Here is a 25,912-nt window from a genome sequence, read left to right as displayed (position 1 = left end):
ACCGAGTTCTATCTTAGAAGCATGTTATTCATAACTAAAGCAATAGATCTTCTATAGAAACCAGAGTTGAAGAGCTTTCTTATTCCAAGGCAAACAGTAAGGAGGGTTTGGTTTCAGCTCTTCATTCTTGGATATCACCCAAGTTACTTAATAAATAAAAAAAGGGATGAAAATAACACATCTTTTATCAACACTCTATGCCAAAGATGCAGGCAGAAGCAGGAAGGACCAAGGGATTAAATATTTATATTTTTAAAATATCCACCTGGGATACCTTTCTTATTTAATTTGGACTAACTTTGGGATTCATAGGACACAGGACACCCAGAGAACTTTGGGGACCATCTTGAACATCCTGTGTTGGGTCATTCAGTAAGTGCCCTATTTTCCTAATCCCCTGACCTCCTCGTTTGTTTCTTTTCATTTCAGAACTGGTTAGTATTAGGGTTAACCCAACATCCTTTTCCTAGGAGAAAGATGATTAAACAGTTCTGGGCAAGACCACAACCAGAAAGTTTTGAGAGCCTTATGAAATACAACTAATGGGACTTAACAAAAATTACTTGAGTAATTTCCATCAAAATAGCAAAAACTGAATACAGTAGTATTTCATTTAATCTGATTTGATTAATCTTGCGGTTACTCTACAAGGTTTTTCAATGCTTTGCAAAGAAAACTTGGATATATGTATTACACGTATCTTTATATAAGAAAACAAAGAAAAGCAGAATCTTCACTGAAAGGTTCTTGAATCCAACTCCTTGTGGCAGCCATTTACTCACAGATGTCGCTGTTCTCAATACAGGTGCCGAGCGGGAAGCTGGAACACCCCTGGGCAGGGCAACATGGCTATGGTTCAGAAAACTTAATTACTGAATCAGAGGCAGAAACAGCTGTCTCCCTGCCTATGGTCTTAACCTTGATTTTTAATAGGCCACACTTAGAGCTTTTCAAAAACATAGAAAATGAACTCTTTTCATACAGTCCAAAGAATAACTTCAGCCTCCTTTAATCTGGTACCTGGTAAAATGGAAAGGGCATTGATTTTAGAAACAGAGAGATGAGGACTCAGATCCTGGTTCAGCTGTTTAATGGCTATGCAACTTCTGAAAAAATTCTTTACTGTCTCTGAGCTTTGGCTATATTAAAGATTAGAGATGAATGAATGTCAAATGCTTAACATACTGCCTAGTCACTCAAATGGGCTACTACTCATGGTCACATTCTCTAGCCAACTTGCATTAACTTCATGTGGCTATTCACTGGTCTCTCTCTGGGTCATACACATAGTACAGCTCAAGGCAAAAAAGCAAGTTTCATTTTCAAACCTCCGTGGTCTTCTTATTACCACCCAGGAAGACATTGATTTCTGCGTGCTAATTAATCAAATGCTCACTCTCCTTCCTAATATTCCTATAAAGCCATATAAAATTAGGATGTGGTTCATTCATAGAAAGGAAAAGTAACTGTCAATTCTCTTGGTGGTCCATGTTTCCACCTAATCTATACTTGTGATTAACTTTGATGCCAAATGTCACCACTGTCTTCTGAGGGCTAGTTTACAGAGCAAACCTCTTTCTGGTTTGTCAAATGAGACTCAGTTATGTGTCTGCATAATTTTCCAAGCAATTTCTGGGCTGATTTTTGTATAACAGAGTCATACCTTTCCATCCACAACAGAAACATTAGCAGCTGGTGAGGATTCAGCTGTGGAGGTTGAAGGAAATATGTGAAAGCTAGCATCTCTTGGTGACCTCACAATTTCATTCTGCCGATACAATCGATGATGGCGCAGCTTGGAGACCCACGCATCAAACCAGTCCTGGGATTTCACCTAAAACAATGAGCAAAAAGAGAAGAACAGTGAAACAATCTCCTGTTTACCACTGATATAGGCAAGTGGTTTCCCCTGATAATGGCAGAGAAGCTGTTGAAAAGTAACTTTACCTTCAAATGATAGATGTGCTCTTCTGTGTCAAGGTCTATTCTCCGAGCTTTCTTTTTAATTGACATGACCGAGAGTCCAACATCGATGCTCCCGTGTACTTTTCCTTTTTGAATCTGAAATCAAAAGACTGGTAAATAGGCTGGAAGGATATATGATTTAATGCATTTCTGTACTGAAGTGAGCTTAATGTAATCTTTAACTTATCTATGGGAAATGGAATACCACACCTCCTTTACAAAGGGAAAATGGTTAAGGTTTGGAGGTTAACATCCTTAACCTGAGGACAACTGAAGTTGCCATGACTTCACACTAATTCCAATAAGTAAGACTATTCATCTCATATTCCTGTTTCTGTCATTACATATAACTTCTTCATAATTCTAGATCGTATAACTTATATCGCCCAAAATATATCTTTAGTGGTTCCTAAAATAACTGTGGTCAATCTCTGACCTATAACCCAGAATATCCCCAAGCAATCAGCTAAAAGACGGCTGCTGGGGCAGAACTGGGCAGCTGGGACCAGAGAGCACAGAGTAGCCAGCTCTTCCTTCTGCCTGCCCTCATCTGATCAAGGACACAAAGCCGATTCAACGGAAGAGATGGGAACAAAACCGAAATCTGAGCCCTCTTTTATTTCCCCTACACCACAATGATAAGAAGGAGGGCATTTTCCAGTTTTTCATGCAAACTACTGTTTATATTTAAGAAAAATACTTTAGAATAATTTTAGTGAGTTGGGGTTCCCAAGATACAAAGATGTCTGATACGAAATAGAAATGAAGTTCATAAGATAGGTATTAAAAGGACATTGACAAGACACAAAGTTGCTTTAAATCTCAAAAAAAAGCACATAAAGCAGTTTATTAAGACGCAGGAAAAAAAGGCTATTTGGGTTTTCTATCCAAGACAGAAAGGGTGATTTTTATTAATATGTCACTTTATGCTTGTTTTGAACAATAGACATCACAATAGTTAAATCTTCATGCACCAGTTTGAGATTTTACACTACCTCGAGCCTTAACGTAAAACACACCTTCCATGCAACATGAAAGCTTGGTAGCTTGTTAAATCTTACACACACAGAAATGCACAAAACTGGTAACTACAGTACAAGGCTTGCACAACTGTGTTTACTCACTACAAACAGAATTCTAAATCAATCTTTGAAACTTATCTCATGTGCTACTTACATCGAGTGGTGCCTTTGAATACTTTAACATTCCATTATCCAGGACAAAAAAACGCTGCAAGAACCAAACAACCCCCAGTTAACTGTCTGTATTTTGAATTATATAAAACATTCACAAGTGTGGGTTAATGTTGCTTGGCATTTAGTAATCAATACGTTTGATCATTTTAATGTATCTAGATTCAGTTCACCTGGCTACAGTCAGACACATTAAGTGGTAAGGAAATTAGAGCTTGAGCTCTGTACTGTTAACTTACTAGGGTTCTTTTACACAAAATTTAATGGAGAAGAAATCTTTTCACCATGGTTTTTCTAAATGGATGTGAGAGTTGGGACAGGGAATAAATTTCAGAGCCTGCAGCTAAGACTTTCTGAAGGAACCATATTGGGATATTTTTGAAAATGAGAAATGAGAATAATTTGAGTTAGGTCACAGCGGTTTTGTGAGGAGCTTGAGAATTTTTCACCCTCCAGGTAAACTCTTGTATTTCTCTGGATACCATAGATAATTCCTGAAAATGCTCATGTCTGTTACAGAAGTCAGTAGATTGGATCCATGAATATAAGGAATAATTTGGAAATTTTAAGAAGTCGCTTTAGCAATGTTTCCATCTTAACTTAGCAAAATACTTGGATTTCACTATTATTAAAAGAGATTTAAAAATTATTGCTGAACTACAATAAGTATTAAAATAAGGGGGAGAGAGAGAGACATATTTTGGACAATTTTTGTCTCCTCGAAGACACCCCAGGTCCAGTACAAATGAATCTAGCCATTTTTGCTCCACAAGCACTCAGGAACTCTCTGCTGTTGATTTCCTTTCTGTGGGCAATTGACAAAAGAACAAACAGCTCCCAGGGTCTAATCAAACAATGGTTCCAGTGCCCTCCTCCAGTATCTACAGAGGCAGGGAGTCTTTCTGTTACTGGAAAATTACTCTGCAGGCAAGTTTTTATGTGATTCAGGAACTCTTAGCTGCTGAGGCAGCAGGCGGTCAGGACTGGGAACACCCTGCACAGAACACACAGAAGGGAACTGTAACCCCTTTGTGTTACAGGTTCTGGGGGGCAACAAGTAAGCACCAAAAGATAGACTCTGTACAGCTGAAAAACAATTGATTACTCAATTGTCCATAACTTGGGCATTCAAATAAGCTAATGCTTGAATAAATATCTGATGGCATTAGAGACCAGGGTAAAAGGCAATGCAAAGAAGACCCTCCAATTTATGTGGCAAAATGTTCAAAAGCATGGTCCAGAAAGAGTTGCTGTTGAACCACAGTTTTGCTGAAACATGGATTAAGAGTGCTAAATTAAAGTTAGCTATTCAAATCAAATTTGTTTCTTTGACTTTTTTCTCCTATTTTTCCATTTTTAGCTATCAAAGGATTTTAGCAGGGACAACTTTTAGGATGTTCACAGGTAAAGAGATTAGCAAGGCCATTGATTAGAGAAATTGCAAAGTGGTAAGGTCAGAATGAAAAGTAAAAGATTCTAGGAAGGAGTACAGCTGGTTGGCCAAAATCCAAGGAAGAACAACGGTGGAGAGAGATGCCTGGCACTGAGGTAATATCAGGAGTTGTGGGGAGAATGTCAAGGTTTCTCACAGGTGAGAAGGAATAGTTTTCAGAAGCCTCTTTGACATGTTTTTATTTTACCATCAGAGACAGGAGAGTGGGGAACATTCTGATCCATTCATTTTTAAGTTTTTTCCCTTAAATTACATAAAAAAATATGTTTACTCAAGGATGTTAAAATCCACGACATCCCTGCTTTGGGCCAATGGGCAGCCACCACCCAACCACTTGGGCCAACAAGTCCATCTGCCCTGAGATGAAATCCATTAGCAGACGTGGAAAGTAGATGAATCTATTCTTCCAGTGGTTTAAGAGAAGTAGCTGGTGGTCAGTCAAAGGGCTGAGACTGAAAATGAAGGACAACTTCCTCCTCCTTAGCATCACAGAATTCTTCCCACTTAGGTCATTGCAACTATGTAGTGCAAAATAGTTCCTCCATAAGTAAAAGTGGAAGATGGAAAACAAAAGTAGGGTAGGGGAGAGAGGAACTGTATGCTGTAAAGGGCAGTAAACAAACTTCCAAGATCTGTGAATCTCTGTCTTGAGTCTGTACTGGTAACAATAACTCTAGGGATTTATCCCAAGGAATTAAATGGAAATTTATGTATAATGATATTTGTCATGAAAGTAAAAAATGAAGACATGTCCTGCATATACAGCAATAGAGAATTGGTTTAATAGTGGGATATATAATATAAATCCATCCAATGGAATACATGCATGCATTTAAAAACATCTCATATTTAGAACATTTAATAGGAAACATATTCAAGTTAAAAAAAAGCAGAGTGGACAACATGTAAAAACTGGAATTTAAATATAAAAATAAAATATTTTCCCCTGCATAGAGATATTATAGATCTCAGATATAAATAGGTATAACAGGTTGCTGCCCATATGGTTAAAATAAGGCCCAGAAAATTACTTTTACACATACAGCCATACTCTTGGTTTCCCACCTAATGACACAAAGAAGATCCACACTCTATTTACAAAGATGATCTAAAGATGAACATGGTGAAAATGTTACCTTGTGCCAGCCTTTTAAAGGCCATTTTCTTTTCTTCAGCATAAAGCCTTCATGTTTGTCTGGTCTCTGGACATTGGTTTGGCCTATTTTCAGCCCTTCTATAATTTCCCAGCTGTCAGCTTCCTGAGAGGAAAGAAGAAAAACAAATCACATGTTTGTTGGCGCTTGGTGACGCACTTAAAACAGATTAAGTAGAAGTTACTTTTGAAGCACCACTCAATCCACCAGAAGTATGAACAACATTCTGCAGCAAATTTTAAGCATCAGATCAAGCTAAGCACTTATAACTGGAGTTAAAACGAGCTTCCAGGCCAACCTGGATGTCCGTGCGTCCGTCGCAGACGAAATGGAGTTGGAGGTTGGGGTAGAACAGAATTTCGACTGCCTGTACTCAGAAGCTTTAAAATGCATTTTTTTTTTCTAGACAGTTAATCTCTAGGCATAGAGGCACTTTAAAGTTTTGAAATAAAACTGTTTTGATGACAAGTGTTCAATTAGTGTGTGGACCTGGCTTTCTGTGTAGGAATGGAAAGGCTGCAATGGTCTAAATGGCTCATAACCTATTAAGCTGAAGAGCAGCACTGTGGGCATCTGTTTCTTCTCGGTGAGGCCGCGTACATTACAGAATGCACATAAAACGCCCTGCTCAGCAAACACACACCAGGAAGCCCATGCTTTCTAAAACACACACTTCCTGAGGAAGACATCCTTAAGAGCCCATGGAAAAAGTACCAGATTGCAAAGGCCAGATATCTAGGATGCTAGAATCCTTACTATCATCCTCCTTTGTTAAAAAACAGACTTATATCATGGTTTCCTCTTCCATAAGATATGTTTCGTTCATCTATGGTGATTACATCTTTTAATGAGTTGTCAATATTTAAAAATCATAAGATCTCACACTTAAAAAATTCAAATTCCTAGTTTTGTGAAGGCCTATAACATCTGGCAACACTGGGCCTGTGTGGAAGGCAGGACCTGTCTTCAGTTACTCCCTTGGGCCTGCTTCCAGGGTAGCTGCCTGGCCCTTAGCAACATCCTGGGTTTTAAAATCTCTAGACCAGGTGATTTCTAAGGGCCAATGTGGCTCTAAAATAACTGTTGACCCAGCAAATACTCACATTCTAGATCTCAAGAATGTGGTCCAATTTAGAGGCAGGAACAACGAGGTCACATCCCAGGCACAACTGCTACAAACCTACCCACAGCACAGGGGAGCGAGATCTCTTAATGTGACCCGCTCTGCTGCCTCAACTTTGCAAAGCTGGATGTAGCTCCAGTTATGATGGCAGGCACCTCCGCAGAATGCCCCAATCCAAAATGACTTAGGAGGGTGCCTCCAAAAAGATATGTTCTATCAGAAATCATCCTTCGATCACAGAACAAAGGCTTCAACAACGATGGCCACTGGGTTCCAGTCCAGAGCAGATGGACTCGCTGGCCCAAATGTTTGGGTGGTGGTTGCTTAGAACCTGCTGCAGGACTGTGAGCCTCTGACAAGCCTCAGAGGCAAAGGTGCCATAATCAGTAACAGATGTTGACCATGGGGGCAGAAAGAGGGCTGAGTATGTATCATCCATGCCACTTTTCCTTTTCTTCTCCTTTCATTCCAAAAGGTGCTTGCCCTATGGCCAAGCCAAATACATGTTTAAATCCAAATATGTATAAATGGGGTGATATTTTCACAGAAAGTTGTTTCCGAGAGATGAGGCAGAACACTATTTCACTCTAACATCATGAAAGCTAGGAGATAACCCGGGCTTCTGAAAAGCCCTCTAAAGCCAGCATCAGGCTTCTATCCTATAGCCCTACAACCCACTCCCACTCCCACCCTGAGACTAGTATCATTTCTTCATCTTCCCGGTCATCTCCGAGGGGTGCCTAGTGAGTGAACTATATACCTTACAGAAACACACAGACCAGTTTAATTTGGCAACATTAAGAATGCTTTAAAGGATCTGTCAAATAATACATTACCAAAACTGTTTTGTTTTTTTTTTTTAAAGAAAAAGGATCTGTAAATTTCCCTTTACATTAAGAAAAAAACCTCAAGTGATTTTCTGCTTGAAGATAATTCTGTTGAAAACTGTGATTGATCTGGTCAAAGCTGGTAATTAAATAGAGTGATTTTTAAAAAAATGTTTCTGAAGAAACAATTTCAGGCTGAATACCATGTTTTGGGGGACAATACAAGTGCAAGTGGCATTATCATTCTGAGTATAAAGGGGAGTGCTTTAGCATTCTCATTTCTTAATATTGAATTGCAATTCAACCAGCGAACACCACTTATAAATAATGTTAGAATAATAGGGGAAAAAAGTAAATTTTTATACAAAGTCCAGTATCTTTGGCTTTCTATTCTCACTAAAAAAGTAGATAAAAATGATGGATTTTTTATTCCATAGAAATGATGGCCTTCTACTGATTTCTTTTTAAAAGTTTTGTATAATCAAGAAACTAAAAGGCTAACTATACATGTGTAAATATATTCATTAGCACTCTGTTCTTAGAGAGATATCAGCTGTACTTAATGACACTTCTATTTTTGGTAGCCCCATCTATGTGCAGCATCTCTAAAAGAACAGCTTTTTTTCTCTTTGATTAGATCTTATTTGAAAGCTAGTGTTCATCTTTGATTTACTCTCCCTCTGTGTGTGTGTGTGTATGTGTGTGTGTGTGTGTGTGTGTGTAATGAATACTGTGAATTACTTGTGAAAATGAAACATTTAAGAAGTACAAATGTGTTTTGAATTTTTTTCTAATTAAACTCAGAATAGAATAACAGCTTGTCCCTGTGGAGCTATGGCTGATATCTGTCATGGTCATTTTTGTTCCCTTTGGGAGTTTAACTGAAGAGGAAATAAAAAGGGATAAAATTGAAAAGGTGAAGAATTAAAATATATTTCTTAGTATTTCATAATTATAAAGGGGGCAGCTCTAAACAAATAATTTCATTTGCTGTGATGCAGAATTACTAAACCCAGCAAAAGAAACTGAGAAGAATCCTAGTATAGTTCTTATAGTTAAATAAGCTGTCAAACTGACAACGAGGCAAAAGATAAAGCTAGAGAAAACATTCTCCCTATGTCAATTATAAATGCTGATGATAATATTACAAATATGAAACATCCCATCTCGGAACTTAGTGCAACTCATCTCTGAGCTTAGTAGACCAGGTAAATCTTAAGAAAGCTAAAATTACTTTCTGAAAATTGAAGAATTTTTTCATAATTTCAAGTGATATTAATTTTCTGCTTAAAAGTCTCCAGTTTTCATAGATTCACTTAGAATAGAAATAGCTAAAAGTCCTAATTTGATCTTGATCATCTGTACCTGACAAGTCAGATGTACATTTTTGCTATTATAGAAGTTTTAAAAATACTTTTGATCTAATAACAATAACTAAACAGAAAGTAACCTAATAACATCCTAGTCTGTTCATTTGAAATAAATAGAGACATTTCCTTTCTCAATGGCATACTCTGTGTTTGTGGATGTGTGGGTGGGTGTGTGGGGGAAGAGTGAAAATGCTTTAGGAGGTGAAAATACCAAAGAATTTGAACAAATCCTGAGGCAGGAAAATGTGTACTTGAAATAACGTTCTTTCACCACCAACTGGTGCCGGGAAGCCCATCTTCTCTCAAAAGGGCTGCGAGATGGTGGGATACTATGGTATCTGGATTGGACAAGACCCTCTGATTTCATGGGGCCCCAAAAGATGTGGTACCTATTAACACAAAAACACCATGAGAGTATTAGTTCTACAACAAGATCCAAGGGACAACAGCATGGAGGGGTAATGGGAAGTGGATGCTATTGGTGCCCTCCCCAGGTCCTGGATCAGGCCAGTGGACCCGTGCTCCAACTGCTGTGAGCACCGAGAACTGCTAAGGCTAAGGGGGAATTGCTGTTTTCACCAAGTTGAGGCATCACACCTGGGAAATTATGCTGCAGCATCTCCCTCCCCCATGGCCCTCAAGGACTGAAGGACACAAGGGTACAAGTGGCTGGCTGAGGGAACAAGAAGTCCTCTTCTCAGGGTGAGACCAACTCTGTGATATTATTTATGCTCCAGAGCTCACCGGGGATCAGGCTGACAGTGGACTCCAAATGAAATGCCTTCTGGCTTAGTACCACACCTGCCCTGATCTCTTCTCTCATCCTTTCTCCTGTGGGCTCTCCCTCAATAAATCACAAGTACCCCAAGCCCAGTCTCAGGCTGTCCTCCGAGGAAACTGGACATAAGAACTAATGTGAAATAAAGTAATGAACGTGCTAAGTACAGAGACAATATATACAAGACAGTCTGGGGCTGAGAGTGGATTGGGGAAGGAGGTGATGGGCGGCATTCGAAAAGGGGTTTCTGAGTGAAGGAAGAGGAGGGGAGCAGGAAGCATTCTAGGAAGGCCTGATAGGAGGAGGAGACACCCAGCCGTGGAAGAGAGGAGGAGCATGGCCACTGCAGGGAGCCGTGTGCAGGGGAAGGTAGCTGGAGTATAAAGTGAGATACCAAGGAAGCTAGAGAGGTAGCTGGCAGGAGAGGAGGGGCCAGAGCTAGTCTTGTGTGCACGTTGCTCCCTATTTGTGGTTTTAATACCAGCACCTCTCCTTTCTGTTTCTGTGTATCATTCTCCAGGTCTTCCTTTCTCTGAGTATCTCCCCCTCTCATGGTCTCAGTTTCCCTCGGCTCTAATTTTCTCATGCTTCCCAGCTCTGGACAACTTACTTATACTCCAAGTCTCTGTTTTCCTTATCAATAAAATGAGGATAATATCGGTACTTACTTCATTGAGTTGGGGGCTAATTAAGTGAGAGAATCTATGCACTAATTCAGTGCATGGTACAAAGTCGTACTCAATAAATGTAAGCTGCCTTTTCTCTCTCGCCTTTAGCTGTCTATAAGAGAGAACTGATGTTTCAAAGAGGTAACTAGTTATATTTACCAAGTAGACATTCCGTATTTGGCATTCAAATAGAAATAAGATCATTTTTTATTTCCCTCCAAGTTATTTTTTATGGTTTAATAACCCTCCTCTCCTTAGTTTAGCAGTGAACTCCTGTCCGGTAGAATAAAGTTTATAGCTTATTTATATATTCAAAGTATAGAGGGGTACAGTGTATATATTTCACAGCACTAGGGTAGTAGTGTTCTTTAAAGATTCTGTTTAATAAAGGGCCAGCAAGGTGGAAGGATCAGTTGTACATATTTAGAAGCTAACATTTTTTTGGAAACAAAGTGCTATTTTTATATTTCAATTCAAAACCCTCAGGCATTCTATTTTCTGAGTTTCTTGATGGAGGAGCCAGCCCACTGAAAATCCCAGGGAGTCGGGTTAGGGGTGGGGATGAGTAGGATGGTGTCTCCTCAACTTTTCTTTATGATTTTTGCATTTTAGACATAAGTAAATTCACATGTTTCCCTACTAGAAGGAACAGAAGGCTGAAGGGGAGAGAATACTGGCTTTCATGAGACAAAAAAGATCTTAATCAATAATCTGCAGTATTTTCCTCAGAGCTCACCACTCAGAAGGCTAGATGTAAGAAGGAGACCAGAAATCTGAATGTACAAGAGCCCCTCTGAGTAGATACGATTTTACCTGCAGCCGGGTAGAGCTTAAAAAGGTCTAAGTTTGAATCCCTGCTCTGTTGCTTAGTAGTTTTTTGTTTGTTTGTTTGTTTTTTACTTTGGGCAAGTTACAAACTCTCAGTTTCCACATTTGAAAAATGTAATAAATACCCACACTGCCTGGAGCTGTTCATAAGGGTTATATGAAGTGGGACGATGTGTTGAAACATATCAGCACAGTGCCTGGTATGCAGTGCACGGGCAATAATGGTAATAGTAGGTGTCGTTGTTGTTATTACTAGATCCGGTTTTTCTTTTTCCCTACTAGTTTGATATAGAAATATTTTCTCATTTCTCCAACAGCAAATGACAATAGTTTCTCTTGACCTTTCTCCTTAAAATAAAGAGAATGCTGGACTTCTGTATGTAACCCTGCAAATCTCAGCAAAATATACTTTCATCTTTCCTCTTTACTCAGGGCAGAGAAACCCTACATACTGGAGGCATAAAGAAGTGGAAGAGCAGCCTTACCAGGGTGTCACAGCTCCCTTAGAGGAGTCAGTGTAAGAGTCATTTACAGTTCAACTGGCTCAGGGCAGGTATCATGCCATCTGAGAAAGCACCACATCTCATCACTGACCTTGGAGAGGGAGACTGGCTCCGGTTCTAGCAGTTGCCGACTTATGGAGGGCTCAGTGCCAGAGGAAGCAGTCCTCTCTAGTATATGGATACTCTGAAAAGAAATGGAAATACAGCCCAGGGTTAGGTAACCCATTTCTCATGTGGATAGGCATGGGGGTGAGAGCACACAGATCACAGTAAAAACAGCGGGCTATGTTAAAAATGACAAGTTTCTGAGTCCAAAGGCAGCAGCAAGTCAGAAAAATGTCCGCACAGGATTTTATTGTCCCCGCTTATCGATTTGCTTCTGAAGGTGCTACTGCAATACTAGTTTCAGTCTTAGAAAAAGAGTCAGAGATCACACAAATTACAAAAACACAGAGTAAGTCTCAATATTTTTATCTTTCTGAAAGTGGTATTCTATTACTTAAGACAATTAGCCTCATCTAAAAATATCTGCTCACCTTTCCAATGGCAATAGACAAAGAGATGGGTCTACAACCAAAAGCCCAGAGTCTTAATACCATTTAGTCTCTAGAATTTTTTATAAACCTTATATTTTATTACAATTATAGAATCATATAATAATTCTTCAATGCACAGAGAAGAAAAAAATCCAAGTGCAATAAACAGTAAATGTATTTTACAAAGACTATAAAAAGCATTTATAAATCAGTAAGATAACACTCCAACAGAAAAATAGGCAAAGTACATGAACGGGCAACTCACACGGAACATTTGAAAAGACGTTCACCTCAACCTCAGAAGCATTCAAAGAAATGAAAACCCAAGTAATGATTTTTTTAAATCATCAGATTCAAGAACAGATTAGGGTTGAGGGAAAGGGAATATAAGTTGGGTATGATCTATCTAAAGAGGAACTTTGCAATTTTATTTAAAAGTCTTCGGAAAAAGAAGTACATGCCTCACTGACCCAGCAACCCCTAAGGAAATAATCAGATAGGTATGCAAATACGTAACAACAGATATGTTTACTATGGCATTATTTATTATAGTAAAAAATACCTAATATATATGAGAATAGCAAAACTTATAAGGAAACACCATGCAGTGATTTTAAAAAATGACAATATGGATCTATGTTTATTGATATGCAAACATCACCCATGATGTTCTGTCAACTGAAAAAACAGGCTATAAAAAACGTATCAAATATGATGTTATACATATAATCAAAATATATTTCAGAAAATTAACTGTAGCTATCCAAAGGTGGCAGGATTATAGGTAATTTTAAAATTTTTCTTAATATTTTTCTAATTTTTAATGCAATAAGAAGATATTACTTGTACATTTGGAAAAAACATTAAGTACTTTCTATGGAGCAATAATTTTGAAAGATATCAGAGAAATGACTAAATGTAGTTAATATTCAGACATAGGCTATTTCATTGTTTCAATAGACAGGTTAGTATTTTATTTATTAAGGTCTCTATTTTTGATATCTCACTGGAAAACTATTATATTAATATTTTCTTTTTCATGAAGAAAATTACACTTTGACCTGAGCCAATTATTCTAATTTCTTTGTAAGTTTTAAAGCTTTTAGTTATTTCTATTTCCTTAAAACAAGGGGTCTGATCACAGATTTTAAAAGTGCTACTTGAATTCATTTTTAAGTTATTTATTAGAAAAAGAATAACTGAAGTGACAGGTTTGTGAATTGTTCCTATTTCTCCAAGATGTGGGGACACAGAAGAAATAAGAACAGGTATTTTGTGACCAAATATAAAGTTAGGCAGGGAGCAGCAATAATTCTTAATCTGATATCTATAGTGTCCAAGGACATTTCAAGCATTAACTTAAGCATTAACTCTGTTCTTTCCATTCCTGGATTTACTTTAATTTGCAAAGAAAATACATGGCTGAGTGTCCATAACTGTGCCAGTGCCATTTGTGGGACAGTCAAAAGCAAAGGCATACCATGGAGTGAAAAGCTGGAGGTGTGTGTTCATATCTTTAACAAACAAAATGGGAACAAATGACCTGAGTCTGGCATTATTTGCTTGTTTGGCTAGGATCCTATTTAAAATATATCAGCTAAATTTTAAGTTTCGATTTTTCTGATATTATGTAATTAGAAACTAAAATGAGAATTTTTTTTGATGTTTAAACAAAAATTGTATTACCTTCTTTTCAGATGTAATTATCTTCCCCGCCACACATACCCTTTCATTTTATTTTTGTGTGTGTTTTAAAATGACAAAAGGATTATTATGCTCATTATAAAAAATTCAAAAATGACATAGAAATGTGTAAAAGGAAAAGTCAAAGTCCCCTCCTCCCCTCAGTGCTACTCACCCTCCCATCCCACTAGCTCTGGAGCAGTGGTTCTCAAAAGGTGGTCCAAGGCCCTTTCAGGGGGCCTATGAGATGAAAAGTATATTTATACAATGCCAAGAAATTATTTGCCTTTTTTACTTGCATTTTCTCACTAGTACACAGTGGGGTTTTCTAGAGGATACATAACACGCCATATTGAAACATATTAAACAGAAGCAGATGTAGGAATCCAAGCCGTCAGAGAGAGGTGCAAAAATTTAAAGCAGTACCACTCTACTGCTACCCACAAAAACTTGCTTTGCAAATATATTTTAAAATTAAAAAAAAATGTTATTTACACTAACAGGTGGTGAGTCTATTGTTATTTTTAAATAAATATTTTAAAATTCTATTTTAATTTCTAATACAGTAAATATAGGCAGACATACCCACATAAACAAAAGCTCTTTGAAGTCTTCAGTAATTTTTAAGAATGTAAAGGGTTCCTGAAACCAAAACTTTGAGACCCATTGTTCTAGAAGAACTACCATTAAATTTTTGTATTTATTATTAAAATGGAGAATTCTAACCTGCATATGTTATTCCCTTTCTCATAATGCTTCTTTTGAGGAAAAACGCATTGCTTAAAAAATTAACACATTTTAAAATTTCTTTAAAACTATTTAATCTACTTTCAGCTAAATTATATAAATGTATTCATTAATAACCCTAAATTATCCTGACATATAACACAAACCTGTAAGAGGAAAATAAACCTTGTTTCACATACTCTTCAGATACATCTGAGCAAAACTTCATTAAATGTAAATTCTATGAAGATTAAAAAAATCATATAAGTATTTTTTCAAATGCATGAGTTGATTTTCTAAAAAAAAAAGAACCATAAGCAGAAAAGATATAGGTGTAACTGTATTATAGAGATATAAAAATGCTTTTACCTTGCCCATAACAGATAAGTAACTTCAAAATATGAGATAAATTCCTACAGGAAAAAACCGATTCTATCATTTTTAAAAATCATTAATTAGAATCATTTAGAAACTAAACATCTAAGTACCTGTTCTTACCTTACTATTTAATAGAATATCAACCAAAAAGTTCAATAAAGTAAACATAATAAAGTAGAAGACCAGAAACTGCCAGTGAAATGTGTCACTCATTCATTCATTTACTCATGTGGTGATTCAATTAATCAACAAAGCATTGTTGGCACCTATACTGTGCCCGGGGCAGATGACAGGGTGTCAGAGAACAAAACGGACAAAAATGATGCTTATAGAGAGAGACGTCTTATTAAACAAAAGACTAAATAAGTCCGAACAAATTTGTATAAACATATGCATTAATCCTGTTCCATGTTGCTACTGCTTTTACTTACTTTAATTTTTCCAGTGAAATATCTTTGACCTAAGTGTCTACTTAAGGACCATCCCGTATTCTTATACTTGCAGGTTGCTGGGCAATAAAACACACATCACCTCCTCTATCCCCCTCCCCTGACTCTGACAAATAAACATGTCAAGAAAAGCAAAACTTGGAAAGAAACTTGACCTTAGCAACTATGTAAATAGAAAATAAAGGATTAGGAATTTAGCCAGTGGAAGGAAACTTAATCCCTTAATTTGCAAATCAGCCACAGACACAGAAGTCAATTTAGGATATTTAAAGTTTGATAAAAATAAGTTTTGTTTCTGTAGATACCAAGGGATAGATACTTAAATGTTGCTAGGATTTTGTAGATCAGAAGGGTTAGAGACCAAACAAACCAGGACCAGGATGGAATCTGTAAATTACATACCCGAGCATATGTCACAAAGAATGTATTACTTTCTTCGCTACCTGATTTTACAAAACAGTTTATATTATGGAAGCAAAGTAAAAGGTTCATTCATTTCAAACACAGTACAATAAAAATCCAAACCCCAAATTTTGTTGATTTGCCAAGGCACAGAGAATCATAAAAATGTTTACTAAGTAAGTAAATGAATATTTTATAACCACGAATGTAGGTACACATTTTACTGAAAAATTAAAGCATAATTTATAAAACCACCAGCTGATACCTATTATTATAAATGTAATTAGCTTCAAAAAATAAGCTATTTCATTTAACCTCCATAATGATAACGAAGAAGTCAAATGCTCTTATACAAATTTGAGCAGTCTTATATTGGTATATCACTAGAACTCAACTATCATTGTCTATCCAATAGTGAAGAATTAATTTACTACCTTAATAACTGTCTTCAACTCATGGTTTTTAAAACCCAAAGAATATCCCTGAAGTTATAGAATCACATATGCAACCATTATCTTTAAATATGTAATTACTTGAATGCTACATTTTTAATATCTGCAGACATAAACAAGGCAATTTTCAAACTTACCATACCTAGTCTTGGACTCTAGTTAGTTTGGGTGCTCCTTGAAGGTAGAGACCAGCTCATCTTCATTTTAGTATCCCACCTCTTTTACCCCCAGCCTACCCCATACCTATACAAGACATTGAACATTGCAGCCAGTCAAAAATTTCTGAAAATTTGCAGTGTTCTCTGATTAATTTGTAGAAAACAGTCCCTCAGCAATCATTAACACATGATTAGGTGTAAAACTGTCTTGTTGCTTCATCTTGGAATTAGAAAAACCACAGCTCCAATAGCATAGAACTTTTAAAAATATTTAAACTTTTTAAACTGAAACATCTAGTGAATTAATCACAGAGCTCTTGTTTATAAGATTTAAAGCTATGACTGGTCAGTCGGTCAGTGGGGAACACGTCAAAGTTAATTTGGCAACATCTTCAGTAACAAAAATTAATTCTTTTCATAAGGTTTCCTTTAAGATCATAATTTGTGCTATATATTTTTTTGTACTTTTCTTCACAAGCTGGCTATTTTCAAATTCTTTCACAGTGACTTGGAAACACGTCACATACCTTCAAGGTGTAATACGTTATTACATAAACAGTTTAAATAAAAGGGTTACATAAATCCGCGAATTACTCTTTTAAAATCAAGTTTCCTCTCAAATACTAAAATTTCAACATAATTTCCAAGCCAGGTTTTTTTTGTTTTTTTTTGTAAGACTTTTTCAGAATAGTTTTAGCTTTATAGCAAAACTGAGAGTAAGGTACAAAGACTTCTCACATACCTCCTGCCCCCCACACATGCATAGCTCCCCCCACTATCAGTATCCCCCACCAGAGTGGTACATTTGTGACAACTGATGAACCTAAGTTCATTGCAGTTCGGTTTTTTTAAGGAACTCAGAACACACAGAGAAGGTAGAAATACTTACCGGCCCTTTGTTCCCTCTGCTCAGAGATACTTGATGCATAGTTAGCTTAAAACCGAAGAGTCTAGAACATATATTTCACTGCAGCTCTTCATTTGGTAAAAGTTTGTTCCCTGGGTAGCGTTCACTGAAATTAATACCTCCTGGGCAGCAAGTGGAAATCTGCCAACATGACTGCAGTCTGGGTACTTGGTATTAAAAATGTAGGTAAACAGACAGACAATGAGACATTTAATAATAGCTGAACGGTTTAGTTCAACTCTTGCAGAAAGGGACACGACTTTCAAAATGAGAGTCCACATGATCTGCTGAACAGGTCTCCTGGTCTGTTGAGCTTGTCATTTACTTTAATTTTATTTCAAAGACATAAAGGAACTGCTGGAAATAGTTTAGCCTGTTGCTACAAATTTCTCTATAGACTCACTTTTCATACAAATTTAGGACAGTAATAAGGAAAATTGGACCACTGCTCTCTGAATGTTAACTCCACTGAAATTGTTCATCTGATTATTTTATCTAAGCTATTTTTATATTCATGAATTATACAAAACACTTTCAAAGAAAAATATCCAAAATAATTTAGAAACTTCTAAAGTATTTTCTTTTTTAATTATTGTTGACATATGGCATTATATTAGTTTCAACATAGTGATTCTACATTTATATTACCATACAAAATGGTCACTACAGTATGTCTAGTACCCATCTGTCTCTGTACAAAGTTATTATGATATTATTGACTATATTCCCCATGCTGTACATTATATCCCTGTGACTTACTTATTTTATAACTAGAAGTTTGTACCTCTTATTCCCTCTTCACGTTTTTCACCCATCCCCCCAACCCCCTCCCTTCTGGCAACCATCAGTTTGTTCTCTGTATCTAGGGTCTGTTTCTCTATAGTTTTGTTTGTTCATTTGTTTTGTTCTTTTTAGATTCCACATATAAATGAAATTATATGGTCTTTTTCTGTCTGACTTATTTCTTTCAGCATAATACTCTCTAAGTCCATCGTGTTGCAAATGGCAAGATTTCACTCTCTTTATTGCTGAATAATATGTATATAATTATATATATATGTATACACATGTATACACACGTATACACACACACACACATACTTTATCAATTCATCTAACGATGGACACTTCCATATTTTGGCTATTTAAAAAAAAAATGCTGCAATGAACACAGGGGTGAATATATATATCTTCCAAATTAGTGTTTGTTTGTTTTCTTCAGATAAATGCCCAGAACTGAAATTGCTGGGCTGTCTGGTAGTTCTATTTCTATTTTCTTCTTCAAGTTTTTGCCTCTCTTCTAGTTATATCTAATATTAACATAGCAACACTATTTCAATGATACTGGTAACCTCATATGATAGTGTTGATGATGATGACGGTGGTCACAGTAAATATTTAGTGCTTTCTGTATCCTTGTCTCTATATTTTCTGTGGATTATTTCATTCCATCTTCACAAAAAGCCTTTGAATAATGACTGTTAAATTTATTTTATATCTGACTGAACAGAGAGTGGCACAGAAAGGTTAAATTAATGACACAGAGTCAGTAGGTGTTGGAGTCAGAACGTGAGTCAAGATTTTACTGTCGAGTCTAAGCTTTTAAATACTGCCTTCTACTAAAGTTAAAGCTAACGTTAAATGATAAACATTGCAGCAATCTAAAGTAGTGTATTCCCTTGAGACTATTGAATACATCAAAAGGCATCCTCTACCACAACCTTCCTTGGAAAGAGAAGTAAAAATGAGTTGAAGAAAGAAAGAAAGAAAGAAAGAAAGAAAGAAAGAAAGAAAGAAAGAAAGAAAAAGGGAGAAAGGGAGGAAGGAAGGAAGGAAGGAAGGAAGGAAGAAAAAGATGATTACGACACTTAAATAGGGTGCAGCCTCAAGGTTAATTTCCAAATTTCAAGAACTAAGAGCAAGTCAGCTAGCTTTTAATTTAGGGATGCAGTGTTCAATTCAGAAAAAGAACATAAGTTTTATAGACAAGCATACCAACCTTCATGCTGCTATTTACCATGTGACTTGGGCAAATAATGAACTTTTCTCAGCCTATTTCCCAGTTAACCCGGTAACCAGAGGCAGCACCACCTTGTGACCAGAGGATCAGAATTTACTGAGGATCAGAATTTACTGAGAAAGCTGATGAAATGAGTGAAGACAGATGCCCTAGATACGTGCCAGAGGAAAAACAGCAGTGGATGGCAATGCAGACCCTGCATCCTTCTGAATTCCTGCAGCTAAAGATGTGCACAGGTTTGCTGCTGTCTTCTTAAATAATTTCCCTCATTGAAGAAGTATAAATACTACTACTTCCCCTATAGTAACGATTATCTTGCCTTCACTGAAAGATGGCAGAATTGCGTTAATAGTAAATCTCCATATAAGCACCACTAAAATGAATGAAAGTAGGAAATTTTAGAAATAGTTCCTAAAAAAAAAAAATTCCACACAGCACACTTGGAATCCCTAAAAGGGAAAACAGTCATCACAATCTTGACTTTTCCCACATAGAAACATGAAACGCATTAAGGAGCAATAGCTATGGCCCTACGTTGAGCCAGGTGTTGTTAGAAACCCTGCATTGTAAGAAATACCATTAGGACCCATCAAGGGGTCCATTTAGTGGCCGTGAGCAATGCAGTGATCTTAGCTACGAAGTGGTAAGAAGCATATGAAAAAACAGCTTTTTAAATCCAATGGTTACCTTTAAGTAGAACTAGAATCAGACCTCACTAGTGACTTGCTCTTCACCTGTAACCCCAACACTCACAAACACATAGCAAAGTCACAGGAAACCCCAGCAACACTACAATCATAGTGTAGCAATTTTAAACAGCAATTATAAACGAATAACAAATAATGGGACAAATGCTAAGCTACAAGACCAAAGGATCTGGAACATGTAAAGTTAATTTAAAAGGCAAGAGTACAGTTCTGTGTGACTCAAAAAGATCATTAAAATCAACTTAATTCGTAATTTTCTACAAGGCTATTAAAACGACCCAGAACAGACAAAGGTTTTCAGTACAGTAATCACTCACATGATTTTGCTAACAATACGAGCAAAACAAAACAAAACAAAACAAAACAAAACAAAACCATGAAAACAATTCTACATATATCTACTTAACATTTATGTATACTGGAGGCAGAGTTGGTTTGTTTTGGTTATCACTCTTATAAACTCAGAGCAGATATGTCTATGATGTGTATACTGTACTCATAAATATTTGCTGAATGAAAGAATGAATAAGTATTTGTTGTAATATATACAGTGTCTAAGCTCCCATTCTCCTACAAATATGCTTACGCTATCATGAGATAAATATAGATAGTTCAGAGGACAAAAAGTGGCCCCACTCTTGCCTCAAAGCCTCAAAGATGGTTTTAAAAACTTTTTCCAAGTTTCCCATGTGACATATCCTTCATATTCATTTAATTTTAAATCTTATACTTATGGAGTTAGGGCTTACAATTTTATCATTAAAAGAGCTGACATTGGTATTTACTATATTCCAAATATTGTTTTAAGGTGCCACACACACACACACACATGAAATGTGATCTTTAAAAAAATAAACAGTTTTTATTATGGAAGCAATACACATTCATTGCAGGAAAAAATTGTTGGGCGGTGAGCAGAAGAGAAAAAAAGAAATTAAAACTACCTACAACCAGCAATAAACTCAGTATTTTGGTATATTTTCTTTCAGCGTTTCTTCGATGCACATATATACTCAATTCTTAAAAACAAAGTAGGAATCATGCTACATTTTTGATTAAATAATTTTTTTTCCAATTAACAATATACGATATTCCCATAGCATTAAACATTCTTCGAAACATTTTGAGCAGCTATGCAATAGTCCACTGTATGGCTATGAGACAGGTTATGTAAATAACTCCTTGTTGAATATTAGACTATTTCTAATTTTTTAATACTATAAAAATACTTTGATAAACATCTTTGCACAGAAATCCTGACATGTACCTTCAGTTGTTTCTCAGAATACATTTCTTAGAAGATGAGTTATTAGATCCTATTACGACCTCTTTAAAGACTTTAGATATATATTGCAAAATTTCCTCCAGAAAAGTGGAATCTATTAACATGCTTAGCAGTAGTGTATGAGTGTCTATTTCCCTGAAACTTCCCTAACACTGGCTATTATCATTATCATAAAATCAGCTCTTAATTAGGATTTGAGGTCAAGAAGTCTGGTACTTTAAAGTATACTATATGCACTAGGCTTTCCTTTCTTTACTTTTGCGACAGTATTTTACTTATGGCCTATGAGAGAGAGTTACAGTGGATACTGAACAAAGGGAGGGTAAATTTTTCTATTTGTCCAAGTTGAAAATCAAATAAAGCACTTTTGTAGACTTATGGCCCTTCGGGATAATGTTTTTATAGTCCTAATGAAACACCTCAAAATGTATTCTGTAAGAGCAATGCTTTCCAAACCTAGCTGAATAACAGCCTCCTGGGGAGTCTTCCGTAAATGACAGATTCTCAGACCTCCCCAAAGAGCTACCCATTGAGGGCCTCTGGGATTCACTAACAGATGACACTGTGGCTCTCTGTTTGGTGTTAGGCCTAAGAATCGGACAGGCAGTGTTAGTCTTGGGTCTGACAGATGAATTTGCTGCTATAAAAATGCTATCCCAAAGCAGCCAGTTCAAGGTAATAAGAGATAACCTTTTCAGTGAGAAACTACGGCAGGCCTAGAGAATAAAAGTGTTCTCACAAACATTCCAGGGAAAACAGCAGATTCTTTCTCAAACAATGTCAAGCTCTAAATCACCTGTGGATAATGAGCATCTGAGTGCCAGGTGGCAAATTTCTCTCCAGTTGTTTCAGTTTCAGCACACTGTACACATACTGTAAACACCAAGTTGGGACACTGAACACATACTGTAAACACCAAGTTGGGACAGCAAGAAGTCTGGGGCTGCTCATTTCCTTTCATAGAAAGGCTAATCAGAATTTTCTGTAAACAAACAAATGATCAAAACTTCTCATTCAAAGGCAAGAGACATGTAGTGAAAATACAGAAAGTTCAAAAAAGCACAAAGAACATAAAGTTCACCTTTGATACAAGTATTTTATGATAAAAACCATTAACATTTTGGTCTATGTACCATTTGGTCTATTGTTTCCCAGGCCAATGAGGATGTGAAAAATCACTATTATTGCTGAGGGGGAAAATGAGGATGGAATACATAACTCAAAAATAACTGACAAAAAGTTCACTTAGAAGTGTACAGAAGGCACTTCTCCTGGGCATTTAGCTTTTGAAGACTTACAACAGAATGAATAGTGAATGGCCAAGAACAGGGGCTCCAGAATCAGGCTTCCACAGAGCAAACCCTGTCTTAATTGTTCATTAGCTGTGGCCAAGATATATCATCATTTCATGCAAGAGTTTAGTTCTCTGAAAAAGGTGATGACAGTTCCAGCCTTCCACAATGAGAAATTAGCTCATGAAAAATTAGCTGTTGTTGTTGATCTATTAATTTATTCACAAACTTTGCCTAATGTTTAGATATTTCAGAACATCCAATTTACAAAATGCATTTAAATCACAAAAGTTGGTCATAGTGTGAGTTTTTTTAAGCAAATATTATTTTCCCGTTGACATTGGCCCTAAGTCCTAAAACTTAGATTCCATGGATTAGTGAAAACTCCAAAAAGCTAAACTGGATGAAACTCAAGAATTTAAATATACCTACTACCGAGGGGTTTATTCACCAGCATCACTCAAATGAGGACAGTGCAGATTTTCATATCGGGTTAGTATTTCTCTCTGAATGGAGAGTTGGGCACCAGGGTCATCCTACAAATCCCCAGATCCACTGAATTCTACACAGAGCTAAGAAGTTTTCCAGTCAGATACCGGCAGATTTCAAGCTACAGTCCTCCTCATTGATAAGACTGGAGATGATTTAAACTGGAAGTTAGGTATTAAATTAAGAACGTTTGAATTTTTTCTCCAAAGATTAGAAGATTTCTGTTTGGGGTGACACTATTTTTCACAACTCAAAGATGGAAATAGGTTTCATATTCAGAAGACAGAGACACTGTATTTCAAAGCAGTAATTTGGTTATTTCATGTAACAAAGCTATTTGAAGAAGATGCTTCAGAGTTTTAACTAGAAGAGACATGTTCCAATTCAGTTCATGATACACTGGGGGGATATTTTTATCAGCCTGTTTGTCCAAGAACATTTGTTATGAAAACTCTATTCATAAAGTACAGACATTGATGAGGACTCTTTTTACTTTCTAGTTTTCTAGGTATAAAAATAATGACAGCTGCACATATAGCAGATGTAGCTGATGTCAGAACTGGGTCGTTATGGTACCAGTTCATGGTTAAATGACTTTTACTGAATCTCTGCTGGGGACAGCCTTCACATGTCATTGGTGGACATTAACCAAATGGTCCATGGTTGGTTTTGAAATATATTGCTGTTCATAATACTTAGGAAGCATTTTTAGATATCCATGTAACTGAAATCTTCCATTAGTTGTTAAAGACTGACCACGATATTGAATTTTATTTTATAAAAACTAGCAAGAAGATTAACTATCAGCCTCTTATGACTTATTCATAATATAATTTTTCCTTAAAAAAATTCTTTATTTTATGATCTCTGAGCTTCAGCAAACTTTCACTCATTATACAAAATGGATGGTATTGTTTGTTCTTTGATTTTTCATTAAACGAAGATTGACTCATTTAAGCATTTATAACGTCTCTAACCCAATAGAGCTATAATAATTCGCTCTAATAACAGACACTATCACCAGGTAATTATGCATTCCAAATTTTAAGTTCTTAGAGCAACAGTCTCTGATTTTCTGTGACTTGATAATGATACAAATAAAAATAATCGATAGCTCCAATAGGGGCCCCACTTTTAAAAATGTAGATCTTTGGGCCTGATCTCAGAACTATTGAAACTATCTCTACAAGGTGGTCTCAGTCCTTCATACTGTAAAAAATTCTCTGAAATATGTAGATGGGTAAGTATCAAAACAAACGAAATCCAGTCAGCTGATCATATACTTAGCCTATTATATAATGTTACCATGAAATAAGTACTATAAGAGATTGGGAAACAATAACCCGTTTTAAATAAAGAGTTACCTCCCAACCTCACCAATATTTGTAACATCCATGCAGAATGCTCTCAACACTTTGCTTTTGACTGATTATCACGTCCTTCATAAGCCGCAAGCCGTTTATTCTACCACAGAAGCACTGTCAGCAGCAAGCCAAAGGTCTGTGCTGTCCTAGCTCCCCTCTACACCTCTGGACCAACTCTCTCCTACTCTCAAATCCACTCTTCTTGGGAGACTCAAAACTCTCAACTATATATACTACTTTCTCTCCTTGTCATTTTCTCCTAACCTCATGATTATCCCCCTTCACAGCTACCAAGGCCTCTGGAGCCTGGTTCACAATCTTCCTCTCCATGCCACCTCTTCATGCATTTGTTCACTCAAACCTATTCTGAGCTATACCATATGCAAGGCGCTATGTGAGATGCCAGGGATACATGATTGAACAAAATAAAACCTCTGTTTTCAGGGAGCTTGCATTTTAGTGATAGAGAATAGAGGAAAGGGGACACAGATATAAACGGATAAATATGTAGCCTGACAGGTGGTAGTTTATGCTCTGAAGACAAATAAAACCAGGCTAAGTGGACAGTGAGTGATAAGGATATTCATGGGAAGGCAGAGAAGGCTATCTGAAAAGAGTACATTTGGAGAATTAATCAAGTATGTATGCAAACCTGAGGACGCCTGGAGGAAAAGCAAGCTAGGCTGAGGGAGCCGAAAATGCAAAGGCCCTGAGGTGGGGGTACACTTGGCACATCTGAGGAAAATGGAGAAAACTAAGTGAAGTGTACATGATATGTGATAAGATCAGACAGGTAGGCCAATCCAGATGATGAATGACCTTGCAGACAACGCTCAGGAATTCATATACTGTTTGGAGAGAGATGGGAAACCACTGGAGGGCTTGGAGCAGAGGGGCAGCTTGATCTGACTTGGGTTTTGATCAGATCACTCTGACGGCTCTGTAAAAAATTACCTGTATGTGGGGTAAGGGTAGAAGCAGGGAGACCACTTAGAAGACTATGGCCATAGCCTGCATGAGAAATGATGATGGCTCAGACCAGGGTGAAGGGGGATAAGGTTGTCAGCAGCAGTCAGATTCTAGGTACATCCTGAAGGGACATCCAACAAGATTTGCTGAGGGTTTGGAAGAGTCAAGGATGACACCTGGTGAAGCTTTTGGCCTTACTAAATGACAGAGTTGCTATTTGCTATTTCCTAAGA

The 25,912-nt window shown here is 36.8% G+C and overlaps 1 protein-coding gene across 1 annotated transcript in view; it reads right to left on the bottom strand.

The window, feature by feature from the left end:
• The window catches only part of OSBPL6 (oxysterol binding protein like 6), a 182,973-nt gene that overhangs the window by 47,720 nt on the left and 109,341 nt on the right, over positions 1-25,912 (bottom strand). Inside the window, exons 4-8 of the mRNA XM_006921239.3 lie at positions 11,954-12,046; positions 5,748-5,870; positions 3,142-3,195; positions 1,948-2,061; positions 1,664-1,834 (exon numbers count right to left, since the gene is read on the bottom strand). Coding sequence (XP_006921301.1) covers positions 1,664-1,834; positions 1,948-2,061; positions 3,142-3,195; positions 5,748-5,870; positions 11,954-12,046 — 555 coding nt within the window. The remainder of the gene's footprint in view (positions 1-1,663; positions 1,835-1,947; positions 2,062-3,141; positions 3,196-5,747; positions 5,871-11,953; positions 12,047-25,912) is intronic.

Source organism: Pteropus alecto, unplaced genomic scaffold (genome assembly GCF_000325575.1).
Source record: "Pteropus alecto unplaced genomic scaffold, ASM32557v1 scaffold3, whole genome shotgun sequence".
Lineage (NCBI taxonomy): Eukaryota > Metazoa > Chordata > Mammalia > Chiroptera > Pteropodidae > Pteropus > Pteropus alecto.
The sequence above is the reverse complement of the archived record's forward strand: the minus strand, read 5'-3'. Positions and strand labels throughout refer to the sequence as shown.